This window comes from Leuresthes tenuis, unplaced genomic scaffold (assembly GCF_036924035.1).
Source record: "Leuresthes tenuis unplaced genomic scaffold, fLeuTen1.0.hap1 SCAF_13, whole genome shotgun sequence".
Taxonomy (NCBI): domain Eukaryota; kingdom Metazoa; phylum Chordata; class Actinopteri; order Atheriniformes; family Atherinopsidae; genus Leuresthes; species Leuresthes tenuis.
This window is the reverse complement of record NW_027325367.1, coordinates 5,489,508-5,505,726: the sequence shown is the minus strand read 5'-3', so window position 1 is coordinate 5,505,726 and position 16,219 is coordinate 5,489,508. Positions and strand designations below refer to the sequence as shown.

The following is a 16,219-nucleotide window of genomic DNA, read 5'->3' as shown; positions in this document are numbered from 1 at the left end:
GCGTGAGTATCTTAGTTCAAGTGACGTAATTTTCCATTTTTCATAAGACTATAAGAACAAACAAACCCCTGTATGGTTTTTGTGCCTAACGGGTGTCAACATAATGCCGAGCCCCCTTCCAACTGCTTTTGTCACTATCACATTTTATTCTGTTGACTTACTGCCAAGCTGTATCATCACTGGTTCCGTCACAGGTCCAGCCAAGAGGATTATATGGGTTCAGTACCAGAAAGATCACAACACACTTCACATATCACAGTATTCAACTCTGATTCATATTCCCTCATTCAATAAGTTTCTTCACCCCAAAACCTGGAGCTGCAGTGCCATCATCAATTTTCATAATGAAGGCTTTGCATTTATACGAGAATAGGAAATTTTACATTTTCCCTTTCAACAAATTTGCTGTTAGAGCCAGAAAATTACTACCAAAGAGAGCCAGGTGAGAAGAAATATATCCAGAAGTTATGTGAATCTCTGAGTCCTATTGTAGTTAAGTTCCTATTTATAAAGATGGAAACATAAGGGAAAGGAATTCATTTTCTCTGCCCAAAAGTATTCAGCAATTCTGTACTCCTCACCGATTGAAGGATGCTTTTCTAATCTGAATATGATGCCAAATATTGCCAACTAGTTTCACATGAATCAGTCATTTACAAGCTAACGACTTTTATTAAATGTGAAAAACATTTCAGCTACATGAGTCCTCACTGAGTGTAATTAAAATGCTGGATTTCCACCGTACAGGGGTTTGATTTATTCCAAATCTCTAACAAATTTGTATTTAAACTAAAGTCAAGTACCATATATATGTTAAAATAGCTATAACGCATCTTTCCACAGAGCAGAAAATGTTCAGACAGACATATCAACCCAATGATATGGTCAGAAAACAGTCAATGAATAGTGAATCTGACAAGTATCCATCTTGCAAAGCTGATCTGTCAACTCTTGTACAAGAAAGTTGGCATATGATGATGAAGAGTGTTGATTTTCATTAGAGAAGTCTTCAAAGAATTGAGCTGTCAAAATAAAACATAGCAGATTGTAGTGGATATAGTTTAGAATTATTCTGTACATTAGACTGCACTTGCCACAGACATCATCCACAATGTGACTATCCTTGTCGGATTCGATTATAAATCTTGCAACTTCACTGTGGCTGCTAACATTTTATGTGAAATCTTCCATTGGTAAACATGACTTAAGTGATTAGTTTCATCCCGCTCTCGCTTCCTATGTGTCAGACTGTCACAGCCCATTTGCCTGACTTCTGTTGGACGACACACTCTGGAGCAACCTCGATGAAAGGCTGTGGCGGAAAAAAAATGAGTTTGTAAATCTACATCTGGTGTGGATTTTGGGAATTATAGAACAATCTGCTTCTACGAACTGGCACACATGAACAAAGCTGCACTGCATCACATCTGCTTTGCAAACCACAAAGCTCTTGTTTCTCCCAAATGGGTGTTTTCGTTCACATGGTATTTATAAATCTTGGTTTTATGCTGTTGCCCGAATCAGCAAATAGGCATAAATTAAACATTTAGTATATTGATTTGAAGTGTGGTGATATTGTATGTAGTAGCGTATGTTCCGCCACAAGGTGGCGCATTGTGCTCACCAACGGGTCTAAAAAAATCCAGAGTAGAAATAAAGAAAAAGCGGGAAGCAAAAAAAAAGTTTGATGTTATTGTTGTTCAAGAAGAGCTTAAAGTTGAATGCTGTGTTGCCAGAATATTAAGGAGGATGACTAACTAATGTGTTTTGAGGACTATTGTCTATTGAGTGTGTTATGTTTTCAGGGCTAGCTTCAACCTTGTTAGCTCAAACTCATTTCAAGGACGTGAATGATAAAAAAACCCAAAAAAACAATCGGAGATAAGTAAGGTGTTTGGGAAAAAATGCTTATCGTTGTTGTTTTATTACGTGTGAAATACTGCTAGCAGAAACAACAGCCTTTTGAGTTTTATTTTCTTAAAGGCATGTGTATTTGTGATATGATTGTGTGAGAAAATTAAAAATGAAATATGTAAAAATGAGCTGCTAAGAACTACTAATGCTGCATAGTTTAAAGAATCAATATGGACTTTAAACTGTACACTATGCAGGTTTTTTTTTTTTTAAGGTTTCAGCAGCGGTCCGGCCGCTATTACAGCTACAAGTGGAGCCACTCCGAGGATGCAACAGGACAGCTTTAACTGGATTCCAGATAAGATTTGACAAACGAGTAAACAAAAGTAACTGAACTGAGACTCAACTAACTGCAAAGAAGACATTAAAACTTTTGACTGGACTGAATTGAACTTGAAATGACTGGAGCTGAATGAACAAGCAATTTTCTTTTGTGTGATCATGTTCCACTTTACAGTGGAAGTGATTTTATTTAAGTTACTTATTCTAAGTACCCGGGTACAGCTATTTGTATTGGCCAGTTGAGTCATACTGTTTTTATTTCTTATTTGTGATATCTGGGGTAAACTCAGGTACATTTAATTTCGCTTGAACCTGGTACACTGTATTTTATTTTACTATTTTATCAAAGCATAACATAGAGGTGAAATAGCTCTTATTGAGAGAAGTGTTACTTTTTTTTAAAAAAGAAGAATAAATGCACCAGTTTATTGCATAAATATAACACTTATGTTTTGCTTATTAATCCTCCAACTGAACTCAGATTTTAGATATTGGTGTCATACTAATGTGTTATCAACATAATATAACACTTTTTTCTCACTATAACTATATTTACTGCACTACATCCTTTTTCTAATACTCCAGAGTCAAAAAGTGATGAACACATTCACAAAATGATATCACAATGCAGACTTTTGTTTGCTCATTAGGAGCTTTATTCATTAGAAGCGTTAGCAACATTAGCTCAGTGGACATTTTGGGAAATGACTGCATCTATAAGAATTCATGTAAATCCAAGACAGCATGTTTCTACTTCATATTAATTTGTTCTGTAATTGCAAGCAAAAAGCTGTGTCCATCCTGCATGTCTTCAGATGAACAGATTCAGCGCCACTGATCTTGATCAACATCTTGCTGACTTTGATCAACATCTTGCTGACTTTGATCAACATCTTGTGGACTTTGATCAACATCTTGCTGACTTTGATCAACATTTTGTGGACTTTGATCAACATCTTGCTGACTTTGACCAACATCTTGCTGGCCTTGATTAGCAAGTGCTTGTTTCTGCTGATACCTAGTGTGAGGAAAAAGAAAAAGAAAAGATTAAAACAGGGGTAATCTCAAGATAAAGAGAGAATTGAGAGAATAAAATACAAATAATGGCTTATTTGTATCAGCATGAATTAATATTGAAAAGTGCTTACTTTGCCATTTTCTTCAGGAAGCGCTGCTGCTTGTAATCTAAACAAAGATGAAAAAATATATATTAGTTGTGATCACTGTCAGTTAATTCATGTTTTGATTTGTTTGACATTAGTGCATAAGAGGTACAGCCACAGTTAAGAGTAGCACATGACATTCGCCATGACTACATAAGACTTAACTTAAACAGAAATATTCACTGTTAGTAGCAGCAAGTTTGAATATCTTAATATTCAGGTACTATTGTTGTCTGCTGTTTGCAAAAAGCTGAGCTCTGTCTGTTGAAGTCAGGACTACTACATATACTTTACTTTTCCATCCGGCTTTGGCCCCTTTAATTATGGACTTAAACCCTTTCCAAGCCTTTTTGAAAAAACACTCTCCAGGTTCGGCCATGAGGACGACCATTGATAGCACGAGAAAGATCATAACACACTTCATCCTGCAAATCAAAAACATTTTTAGAGTTATAATCCAATTGCAAAAAGGCTTCATATCATAATATAACTGAATTGGCAATTATTTTAGCCACTTCTAATGATCTTGCATCGAATAAAGGATAAAACATTTTGGTTTTTACCTCTCCACAGATTGGGTCCGAGTCAAAGGACTGCTGTCAAAGAAAGCGAAGTTAGAGATCTTAAGCCGCTGGGAATTTTTATCTTTAAATACCTGTTTCTTTTTAGTGGGTGGTGCCGAGGTAAGTTTGTCTGTATTAGTGATGAATTGCACTATTTATTTTCTCACAGTAAGTATGTGTTGTAATTTCTGTTTTTTTAAACTGTGGGTCACTGCGATCAGATTTCAACTTCTGCCGTTCAAGACGTTTTGTAACAATATGTGATGTAATCTGGGGCTGGATGATAATCATTCAGACAGTCACACACATACTGTTTGTCCAGTGCAAAACTGAGGGTTTACAGTGAATAAAGCTTCAAGAATCAACGTTTTAGTACCATTAAGTTTTGTACTATGAAGGTCTGTTAATGTTTACATTTCGTTTGGTGAAGAAGAGAGAGCACGCAAAGGGATGTTTGTTAAAGGTCAACAAATGAATTGACTGGTTGAATTGTTTGTAGGAGAGTTAAGGCTCATGCTACAGGCTGTAAACTAAAAGTTTCTCCCTGTATTTTGCATTGTAAAGTGACATGACAGGATACTGATCTGAAACCTTGGCTCTTTTCACACCAATCCTGTGCAAAGACATGGTCATTAAAACTGACCATTGCTCGTTCAAACTGACCCATCGGAGGTGGCTGAGTGCTGTATCGGCATTTGTTTTCTAATAGCATATCCGGATGGCGTGGCCAGAGGAGTGGCATGGCACCGGCTTTATACACACACACACACACACACACACACACACACACACACGCACAGGTAAGTTCGGATCCATGAATGCCTGGTTCCACTCAGAGTCGCATCGACACTGACCTCCTTAGTTGTAGTTGTATACTAAGATAAAATGCATCTGATATATTGTTTATTTGATGATTCATCGGTTTATCATCGGTGAAATCTAGATTTAGTCATGTCCACTGGCTTCAGACTCAAAAAATGTCCCAACTTGGAGTTGTGCTTGTTTATTATGATCAAGTGGTTTGAATAAAAAGTGCAAAATGTTTCCTAAAAAGGAGATGTTTCACCTTCATCGTAAAGATATTGTGAAACCAGTGTGACTGGTATTTAAAAAAACTGTTCAACAAGATAAAAACCTCAAAATTACAACAAAATGTTGTGCAAGTTTGTATTTATAAGAAATATACTGTTTCCAAAATCTATTTTATCAGGCTCAGACCAAAAGAATTCAACAATTATCAATAAAAATTTTTATTGACCTTTTTGGGTGCTCCTGACCTCTTGTCCACATCAGCAGTTTTTATGGCTTTAATAATGTGCTAATGAATCCAAATTTCCACTTAAAGACAACAACATTCACTTGAACATAAAAGTCGCAGCAGAATCTGTCACTTACAGTTTCTGCCTGCTGTCCCATCGTCACTCAGTGTCCTACTTTAATGCTTATTCAATAATATGTAGTAATTCAATTATTGACAGAAGAATTATGTTGTTCCTCTTTATAAATGTGAAAGCCTTAATTTGACTGCAATGTCAATCTAAAGTATTATCAGTTATTAAAAAAACTTTATTGCAAAGAGCATGAGTGAACTGCAAATGTTCTCCATAAGGGAAGTATACTTTTGGTCATCTTATCAGATGATGCAAAGTCACTTTGAATGTGTAAAAGCCGTTTTATCAACAGTTCACACATTGATGCAGATGAACATTTTGGCACGCAACTCCAAAGGCTGAGAAACACCATAGGAAAGATGAAGTAATGGCTCAATCATACAGTCGAGCGCCTGAATAAATTCGTATTTACCATTAAAGACTTCAGCAAGACCCTCATAACAAACTTCTTTCACACAAAAAAAATGAATTTATCAGTTTGATAGATGATTTGTAGCATTTGCTTCTTTTAAGAAAAGCTAATTCTTGAGTTGCATCAGCTTGTGAAAGGCTCATCACACATTTACATGTTCCTTTTTATTGTTTATTTCAGTTAAGATTGAGTCATTGGGAAGATAGTGAACAGTGCTTTTCACTGTTGGAGCCCCTGCCATTTTTGCAGATTCCCTTTTGACCAAAATTTTTTGATCTTTTGTTGTGTTGCATAGTAGTCATTGTGTCCTCTTTTGACTTGCAGTCTGCTGCCCAACTTATTTTCCTCTTTGAGATCATAAGTCGTTGCCTGTTCTGTCCGTACCACAAGAAACTTATTATAACGTCATTATTTTGTGCACTGGATCAGCTCAAGGCATTGGATCAAGGCAGCCTGTTTATTACAAATTCTTCATTTATACCTTAAAAATATTTTTAGACCAAATTAATGGATCACCATTGTATGTTACACTCAATTCATAAGGGAAGTATGGTGCAATTTTATTAAAAATCCTAACAATGTGTTCATGTTTTACTTTATGAAAATAGTTGATTTAAAAAGCCATTTAATGGAAAACTATCAAAATATAATTAGGATATAAGTGGTATACTGACCCAGAGAGTTTACAACAGATATATTTCTGATGTTGGACTGAATTCTTAGCTTGACTCTTTAAATTCAACCACAAAAGCAAAGTGTGATTGAACACCCTGAAGACCCTGACATTTCCTGTTTAAGTTTAAGTTATGTCCACTGGAAAGATGATTTGACTTAGGTTAAATCCATTAATCAGTTGGCATGAAACTAATCAAAAATTTCCACATAGCCACATAACAGATCCAATGTAATGTAGTGTAAAATTAATTTCCCTCAGGTGCCTGCAAAAAAGTTGCCAATTATCTAAAGGGGCTTGCAAAAAAGCCAATTGAACAGCATATAATGCAGTAATGTGACACACTAGACTGCAAAGCGTAGGGGAATAATGCCAGTATGAAAAACATTCATTTAAATAGAAAACTTGAGGGATCAGAGCTGTCCAATGAGTAGCTATTAGAGCCAGTCATTCATGTGAGGCAATGACTTTTGAAAGAGGACAATAAGCACTGATATCAAAACAATATTTAATCAAATTGATCATAATGGTTGTTGTGGGCATCTTGTAAAGTACCAAAGTCAGAGGCTACTTTAGCTCTGCTGCAACAAAGAATGGCACAGAAAGTTATTCCCACCCATATTTTGATACTGGCTGATTAAAAAAGGTTTGGGATTCTTTCTGCTGTGTCATATTTGAAGAAAATGTTATTAAATTCAATTCACATTTCAACATCAGAGCAGGCGTCATTCTCAAGTTTTTCCTGAAAATGCTCATAAGAAGGCAGGAGACGGGGGTTTGGTGACATCAGTCATGTGTGTTCATGACCAACGTTTGACCACAGCTTTTTTAACCTCTGAATTATGTTCATTTAGTAAAATAAACAACATTTTACTGAAACACTTTTTGGCAAAAACACGAGATGGTCAGGATTAGAAAACTAAAGCTAAAAGAGACCATACAAAGTGACAAAGTCATAGATTCCGCTTTGCTGGATGCCTTAGTCACTTTGTTCCTTACTGACGACCTTCTGCCCGTCATATGCAGTTGCTCTCACAATCTCTCAAGCTTGCATTTTCTTTGAATGTCATTATTGGCCATTTTGGTCTGCATGAACGAAAACACCACGGTTGGGGGACAGTCTCTGTTCATTAGCACAGCCACAGATGCCATAATCTAATTGCTTGCTGTGTCTTTGTCAGGTGAGTATTTTTACCACTGAAGGAGATGAGAAAATGTTACTTAGTCGATTCATTCCAATGGGAGTGAAACATAAGCACATCAGTTCTTTCTGCCGCACAGTCTCTAAAGGAAATATTGCCATTTTACACATGCCACACTTCTTTTAATTATTTACTCTCGTCTTCTACTGCCTCTACTGATTAAAATCATGCAACACACATCTCAGTCTACCATTATATGTTCACAGGACATTTGCAGTACTTAAACCAAACCCACTTAGAAGGTTGGACATGCATGTTTACCTTATCACTGGTGTAGCTTGTATTGTGTCCCCCTGTCTGTACAGTGCATCTTCATAGCAATTTTAAGGATTTTGTGGCTGTAGCTTCTTTTATAGCATCTTTTGATTAGACTCTCAGATTATGTGGCAAATGTAAGCTACAGTAAAGTTAGCAAGCATTAGATAGGCATAGTGCAGCTGTTGAATTGTTTTAGTAGTCATCACCTTGCATTTAATGTGAGAAAAACTCACATTTTATTCATGTCATATTTCCCGTAACTTTGTTGTTAAAGTAAAACCTTCTTAATTTGCTAGATTTTTAATAATACAAGAGAAAGAGGTTACAGTTTGCTGTAAAGTTTATTTATTTAGCAACTAGAACTTTATCAAGCTCGGCAAGTCAAAGTCTGTTTATCAGCAAGGGAAATGCAAAGATTTGAAAAGAGATGGCTGACCAGGTTTATTTGATACTTTTCTTTCATATGTTAAAGAGAAAGGAGTCAGCACATCCTCAGATCAGCTCCTTGGGTCTAATCAAAGAGATGTTTGTTAGCGTTGTATTCAAATGAACGTTTCTCCAGCTGCTGCTGCTGCTGCTGCTGCTGCTGCTGCTGCTTCTGCTGCTGCTGCTGCTGCTGCTGCTGCTGCTGCTGCTGCTGCTGCTGCTGCTGGTCTTCGACCTCCTCCCCTCTTCTTTTTTTAATGAGGCTGGTGGAAGTAAAGCAGGTTTAGCATAACAAGAGAAGAAGAGTAGCTGTTAGTAATGATAAAAATGATAATAGTGGTAAAAGTAGTAGCATCACTCCTACAACCAACAATTATTCACTATTAATCATAATGAAGATTACATTTATGGTAACAATGATAATACAACTGCTGCAAGTAATATATAAATATTGTCATCTTTGGCAATTTCAAAATGTCAGCAGATATAAACATGGTAGCAATAGAAGAAGTTCAAGTCCTTACCGATGAATGCCACGAAAGATTCCACTGAAGATCTTTCCGATAAAGCACTCTCCAGGTTCAGCCATCAAGACAACCATGGACAACACAAGAAAAACCACAGCACACTTCATCCTGTGAAGAAAAGACGACAAAGTGTTCAAGGCTACTAATTGTATGTTGTCTTTTGATAGAAATTAAACACTTACACTTACCTCAGTCAAATAATGCATTTAGTTTAAGTTTGACCTATGGTAGTCATTAGATTAGTCATGTTATTTACATACAAATTCTTTGGACTTTGTCGCATAGTGTAGCACCAGATTTTTTGTGAAAAAGAACAAATACACACTGGTGAGCTAAAAGAGCGTTGGAACTGCTTAAGCATGAAATGATTTAGTTGTTTCAGTTTTGTATTTCTTAGTCCTTGCTTACTACGGATGCCTGAAAGTTGTCACGGTTTGTCTGTCTGAGAACATAACTGAGGTTAACAATAACCAGATCCAGCAGTGAAAGCCTGTAAAAGTTTTGAATGTTTATAAAACCAGCATTCCAACAGTAATGCAGTGTATGAGCTACAGCTGCAGAGCAAAGACATTTGGTCTTTAAGTCAGTTTTTCTGAATTTTCCTCTCACGTCTTAAAAGGAAATAGATAAAAAGTTAAGGTTTACTGTTCTGAAATCACTCCATTATTCTTACCTTCCACCAAATTAAAGTTGTAGTCGAAAGGTTTTTCTCTAACAGAGCGGTGAGAGTGTCTCACAGGTTCTGTAAATATCTGTGTAAGCTTTGGACTGTTAAACCTTTTTATATGTGTGCATGATAGAGTTGATTTCATTGTTGCAAAACATCTTGCAATATTGCAAAGCTGAGTAATGATAGGGCCTTAAAGCATGTAGATCTGAAAAATTCTCATAGAATCTCAACCGTGACATGAATGTTGGGTCAGCTAAGGATCGACTTCCTTCCGCTCAAAGTTTCAGTTTAGTTCAAGTGAATTAGTTATGAAACAGCAAGTTAGCAAACAGTCTTTTGACAGCTTTCCTACTGTGATGTTTCCATCCTTTGTCGCTATGAATCAAATAATTATTTTTACAACAGTAAAAACCAAAACAGGAAGTCATCTTATTTAGGTTAAATAATTTCCTTGTTGATTGCTACCTTGACAGATATCTTCAAAAACCAAGCAAAATAAACCCTGTTATCTCATTCAACCTCATCTTGTTACCAGTCTGCTCTTTGGGTGGTTCTACTCGTTAGCTCGCTATCTCTCTTTAGTTTTCCTTTTTCATTTTTTTCTCCATGGTCAGTCTCATCACTTTCTGCTGTGCACTGATTGACAGGCCACAAAGATACCTGTCAAGACCATTTGAGGACATATTCACTTGTTATAATCACAGCCATGTTGAATTTTTGCCACTGAAGTGGCATGTAAGACAACAGTGGTTATGCGCATACCTTCTATAAGCCTCTGCATGAGCGAGGTGTGAGACAAATCTATGTGGGTAAAAGCTAACTGGCTATTAGATGGGCCAATTGTATTGTTTAGTGGACCACAGCCAATACATTAAAACGTCCTTCCCCCCTACAGACTGACATGTTTTTATGCTTTTTCTCTTTCTTCCCGAATAATTATAATAAACATTTGCATGAGATAAATATGTGGGGGGCTGCACGGTGATGTGGTGGTTACCACCGTCGCCTCACACCACCGTTCGATTCCCGGCTGGGGCCTTTCTGTGTGGAGTTTGCATGTTCTCCCACCGTGTATGCGTGGGTTCTCTCCAGGTACTCCAGCTTCTTCCCACTGTCCAAAAACATGCATGTTAGGTTAATTAGTGTCTCTAAAATTGTCCCTAGGAGTGAGTGTGTAGTTGTTTGTCTCGTTTGTCTCTGAGTGACCAATGACCACTGGGATAGGCTCCAGCCCCCTGCGACAGTTAGATTAAGTGGGTATAGAAAATGGATGGATAAATATTTAGAAAAACACTATTGTTGCCTTTCAGAATAACATATATGGGATCAGTTCCATTCCTGCTGTGGTCTCTTGTCAGTATTAATGCATGGGAGCAGAACTGAGATATCAACCAAAGTTAAGGTGACCAGATTTCTGAAATGAAAATCTGGGACATTTTCATTGCAGTGGTGAAAAATCATTAAATATCATCATTAGGAAATAAAAAATCAGGGACAAGTACTTTTTCATGTATCTTAACCAGCTTTTATTACACAAAAGGTGGTAATCAAAAGAATTAGTGACATTACAGTTATCTCCTCTTTCATCCACCTCCACCTCAGGAGCCTGGGTAGAATAAGAGCAGAGGAGAACATGAGAAAAACATGTCATCACCTGGTAATCTCATGCTAATGTTAACGTTACAGTTTCACTAATGACAGATATGAAATCAGTGTCATAATTTTAATGTTCACTGACTTTTATAACGTTACGTTAGGTCTTCAATTCAGAAAAATCATACTTACTTTAATGTTACATCACTTCACTTCACACACACACGCACACACACTCATGCGCGCACACTCAAAGCCAAGGCTACTGCCAGTTCACACAAAATAAATAAGTTAATACACAACATACCATTTATCGCGGCCGCTGGTCTCCTTTTTTTCCTTTTTGCCACCTCTAGATTGTTGTTGTTGATGCTGCGGCGTCTGTACATCATATGACGTCTTCTCTGGCGATGCGTTAAATGGCTATCGTAATAACTGGTGTTACTTTGAGTCTGCGCGGATTTTCCCCCATTCATTCAAAGTCAAATCGGGGACATTTTCGGGCACAGCTTTGACCGGGGACAGGTCACCCAAAACGGGGACTGTCCCCGGAAATCGGGTACGTTTGGTCACCTTAACCAAAGTATGTTCAATGGCACAATGCTGTGGACCGTGAGAAAACGTTAGGACATTCTGCCCTTTCAAACTTTCTCTGTGGGAGATCATCATAAGTCGAAGTATAACCAAATTTACTATACAAACATCGTCTTTAAGTTAGTTCATTCATTGGGGATTTTCTTAGATGATGCCGCAGGTTTATTAGAGTGACAATCTGGAAATGTTTTAGGGTCTGATTTTCTAACACGTTTGGCTGTCTGGCAAAATAAATAGAACCGTGAATGAGAGCAGTTTTCTTGGGAACTTGTATTAATGTACTCTTACACTTGACAAATTTTTCAATACTTGCAAAAAGATGGAACTTTGGAGCATAAATTGAGTATCTAAACCCATTTTAGTCTGATTGAGCATATGCAGAGGTAATTCAGTCTGTAATCTAATTATCTGGGTTTGTTTGTCCGGTTTTGAAAACTCTAATTTGAACAATTTTGACTTGACTAAGTGAATGGACTTCTGTGTCCATGTCATATTTGTTCTGACTCTGTCGGTGGTACACATCAGACACTAGTCTGACAGAATATCATCGTTCTGGAAAGGAGGTGTTACAAAATAATCCAAAAAAGGGCCTTGATTTGATCCTTTAGGATTTGACCCAATAACCCTGCAGATGAAGAGGAGATTTTGATTTTGACTTGTACAGACATATATCCCCTGAGTTTGTAGTTTCTGACTTTACAAAGTCAGAACAAAGAAGCCCCATTTATAGGAAGAATAGTACTTTTTTAGGAGTGTGATCAAGTGTAATCATAAAATGCATATGCAAACTCTAAATCTCTTTTGATCCATTTACATGACATTCACAACACTCAAATGACACCCAATCAGGAAACTGGATGTCACCATTGGTGCAATTAGAATTGTATCACTTTGTCTCTGGGATGGATCTTTGGCAGTACCCTTCAGGGTTTAGCTTTACATTTTTTTGGGATGTATTAACCAGAGTAAGTAGCTAGCGTATTAGCTGTAACCGATGATGCAGTGGCTACACTCTTTTAGTATTCATCATTATACAATTGCTCTTGACAACATTCCCACTCAAAATTCTCTTCAACGTCTGTTTGATTTTTAAATAAGACACAAGACAGAGGTTATTGTGCGTTGTAAAGGTAATTTCTTCTTTGATCAGCTGTTATACTTTCAATAAAAGGTTTGCCAAGTTTACTTTCAGAAACAGAATTAAAGACGTGCTTGGATCAGCCCTTTGAGTCTAGTCGACATATTGTTCAACAGTGAATTTAGAGCGTTTTTCCAGTTGCTGCTCCTGCTGCTGCTGCTGCAGCTGCTGGTCGACTTGGTCCTCGGCCAATTTGTCCTTCCCATGGATGAGGCTGGTGGTAGAAAAGCAGGTTCAACACAGCATGACAAAGAGAAAAAGTAGTTCATAATGAAGTTTACAATTATTCTAACAATGATAATATAACTGCTACAAGTAAAAAATAAATATTGTCATCTTTGACAATTTCAAAATGTCAGCAGATATAAACAGCAATAGCAATAGAAGATATTCAAGTCCTTACTGATGAATGCCATGAAAAATTCCATGGACGATCTTTCCGAAAAAGCACTCTCCAGGTTCAGCCATCAAGACAACCATGGACAGAACAAGAAAGACCACAGCACACTTCATCCTGCAAAGAAAATATTCATAACGGTCTAATTCATGATTGCTGTTTAAAGCATAATCATTTTACATTGTATTTCACCACAAATAGGGTGAGAACCACATTTATAATCTGTTCAAATAAGGTTTGACATATCTCCCATTTGTTTGGTTTGGAAAAAGAAAGCAAACTTAAATGGAGTCATGGATGGGATTTTCACATGCTGATTGAACTGAAGCATTAAAACAATCCGATTTCCCTTTCCGATATCACTATCGCTGCTCCTGCTGCTGCTGGTCGACTTGCTCCTCGGCCAATTTGTCCTTCCCATGGATGAGGCCGGTGGAAGGAAAGCAGGTTCAACAAAGCCAGCAGTCGTCCTTTTAATATTCTGGAGAATTGGATCCAGAATATTAAAAGGAGCAGCATGACAAACCACCACAGCGCAGATCACAGCAGGTAGGCTCTGTTTGCTAGATATGCTCAATACCTACAATTGTGCAATTCCTTGTATGAGTAGCTGTGTTTCTGAGGAGCTGTAGAAGCAAACAAATGGACGTGTTCAGTTGTATCAACTCAAAGTACCGTTAGCCTAATTGGCTGCCTTTTCATTCAGTGTTTCTGAGATGTTTGAAGTAAAATCCATTCATATGTCTAATGCCACAGACTTTTGCCAAACTATTGTCAGAACAGCCTCGACTTTTAGCCCCACTCTCAACTGTCGTCCATCAAGTATATTGAACAAATCCAAAGTTTGTCCTGACTGCATTGCTGGCCAGGAAAAATATACCACATCCACTGATCCAAGATCTGAAAAGGGTCAACTTACCCTCATAACCAAAATCAAATGTTTTGAAGACATTCCTCGTACAAGAACGTAATACAATGACCCGAAAAGTTGCTTACAGCGCAATAACTTCTGCTTTAAAAATGTTCTGGCATCAGGGAGTTTGTTCTAATCATTCACCCACCAATGTGTCCATCAGTGTGAATGATTAGAACAAAAAGCACTGTGCAGCGTGCTGTGTGAGTGAATGGGTGAAGTGACATGTAGTATGAAGGCGCTTTGAGTGGTCAGCGCTATAGAAGTACAGTCCATTTACCATTTAACTAAATTCTTCTGCATAAAAAGACTAAACCATACACATACCTCTTGTTTTAAGCTTTGAGTGATTTATTTTGATATTATATCAATTTAACACTGCAGATAAGTCAGAAAACATGGAAAAGCATGCCATGGGACCTTTAGGTGCTCACATCGCTTTACTGTTCCTAAATCAGTAAATACTACTTAAAGGGTTATGGTTAAGGTTAGGGTGTTCAGTTAGTTAGTTATTACCTTTCCAATGATCCAGTCACAGTCAAAAGTCTCTTCTCTAACAGTTGCACGGGTGGCACAGGTTACAGAAATGTCTGTGTGCTGGTGGATTGTTGCACCTCTTTATATACTGTATGTGCAGGACTTGTGCAATTTAATCATCGTGAAATATTCTGCAACATCACAAAATAGTGTCGCAATAATGTCTAGCATGCATGACATCGTACATCTGACATCTTATCTAATCTCACCCGCAAAACTAAAGCTAGGTCAAAGGGGGTACTACTCTTTTGTGTTTTTAACTCATTAGCTGTAAAGATCGCACATATTCTGCCTCATGAAACATCTACCCAGCTATTATCCATAACCGCTTCATCCCCTTAAGGGTCGCGGGAGGCTGAAGCATACCCCAGCTGCTGTTGGTCGAGAGGCAGGAAACACCCTGGACAGGTCACAAGTCCATTGCAGGACCAACGCAGAGAAAATGCTTAATCATCAGAATCACCAGTCAACCTAAAATGCATGTTTTTGGATGGAAGGACAAAGAGGAGTACCTGGAGAAATGCACAATGAGAACATGCAAACTCCATGTTCTGCTGTGACAGGTGACATGATGCAGTACAGCGGCCATCAGCAGTGACTGATTAGAAAATGCTGTTCGAGTTTTGAAAGGACATACCTGGGTGTGTTTTGCATTTTTATGAACTTATAGGGAAGTGCAAACAAGGTCAAATGCCCATGGTAGTTCAAATCTGCACAGCAAAAAATGGTTTTCTTTGGTAATACAGCTAATAAAAGTTGTTTTAATATGTACACCTCTGCAATCTTAAGATGTGCAGTCAGCTTGCCTAATCAGCCACCACGGTACTGTCAACATCTTTGAGAGATAAGACAATGATCAAAACGCTCTGAATTTACAAAGGTAAAGATATGAAACTTGCTATTAACTTGCTCAAATATAGAAAACTGTTGAGTGGTTGGAAAACTGCTGGAGCTGTAGTATAAGCTCCCATCACAAACTTCAGTCTGTCTACACTTTAGAGCCAAACCAAAGGCCAGGACTTGCTGAGTTAAGCTGGTCAAGGAGCCGTTACACTTGATTTATGGACTTTGTGACAACTGACCCGTATAGAACACATGGTAGTATATTGTATATAGAGCATATATGTACATATCTATAGAACAAATTGTTATCTGAAGATGCAAGATAACAATATCTTGCATCTTCAGATCAACAAATGAACCTAAATTAAACCTTGAGGCTAGTAAAAAATTTACACCTGTAAAGCATATCACTGCACCACCACCACCACCACCCTTCCATCATGGCAGCAACCCTTTCAAACTTGACATTGTGCCCCACAACAAGGCCAGAGGAGGTAAAAGGGGTATAGACATTGGCTTCAAACCCTACTTCCTAATGAGATCAAGCATATTCGAGATATGCCAGAATTGTTGTCTGCTGAGGGCTCCAGTGCCACTCACTACAGGACACCCCTGCAGGACCTGTGTTCACAACATGACTGATCTGTCAGATCTATTTTGGCAGCTCGAAATGATCTTCAAATTATATGTACAGTATAATTAAGTATGTGCATTTAATATTGT

At 37.7% G+C, this 16,219-nt stretch overlaps 1 protein-coding gene across 1 annotated transcript; it reads right to left on the bottom strand.

Moving 5' to 3' along the window:
• Positions 1-8,298: 8,298 nt before the first annotated feature.
• Positions 8,299-14,703, bottom strand: LOC140267551 (uncharacterized). The gene is made up of 6 exons (XM_072362870.1): positions 14,633-14,703; positions 13,210-13,320; positions 12,921-13,020; positions 11,520-11,677; positions 8,809-8,919; positions 8,299-8,547 (listed from the first exon to the last, which is right to left on the bottom strand). The coding sequence occupies exons 2-6, from the start codon at positions 13,317-13,319 to the stop codon at positions 8,370-8,372; spliced, it is 657 nt and encodes a 218-aa protein (XP_072218971.1). The 5' UTR covers position 13,320; positions 14,633-14,703; the 3' UTR covers positions 8,299-8,369.
• Positions 14,704-16,219: the final 1,516 nt, after the last annotated feature.

Coding starts and splice junctions, on each gene's coding strand:
- LOC140267551 (XM_072362870.1), bottom strand. CDS start 13,319: ATGAAGTGTGCTGTGGTCTTTCTTGTTCTGTCCATGGTTGTCTTGATG. Junction 13,021..13,209: donor ATTTTTCATGGCATTCATCA/GTAAGGACTTGA, acceptor TTCTACCACCAG/CCTCATCCATGGGAAGGACA. Junction 8,548..8,808: donor ATCTTTCGTGGCATTCATCG/GTAAGGACTTGA, acceptor TACTTCCACCAG/CCTCATTAAAAAAAGAAGAG.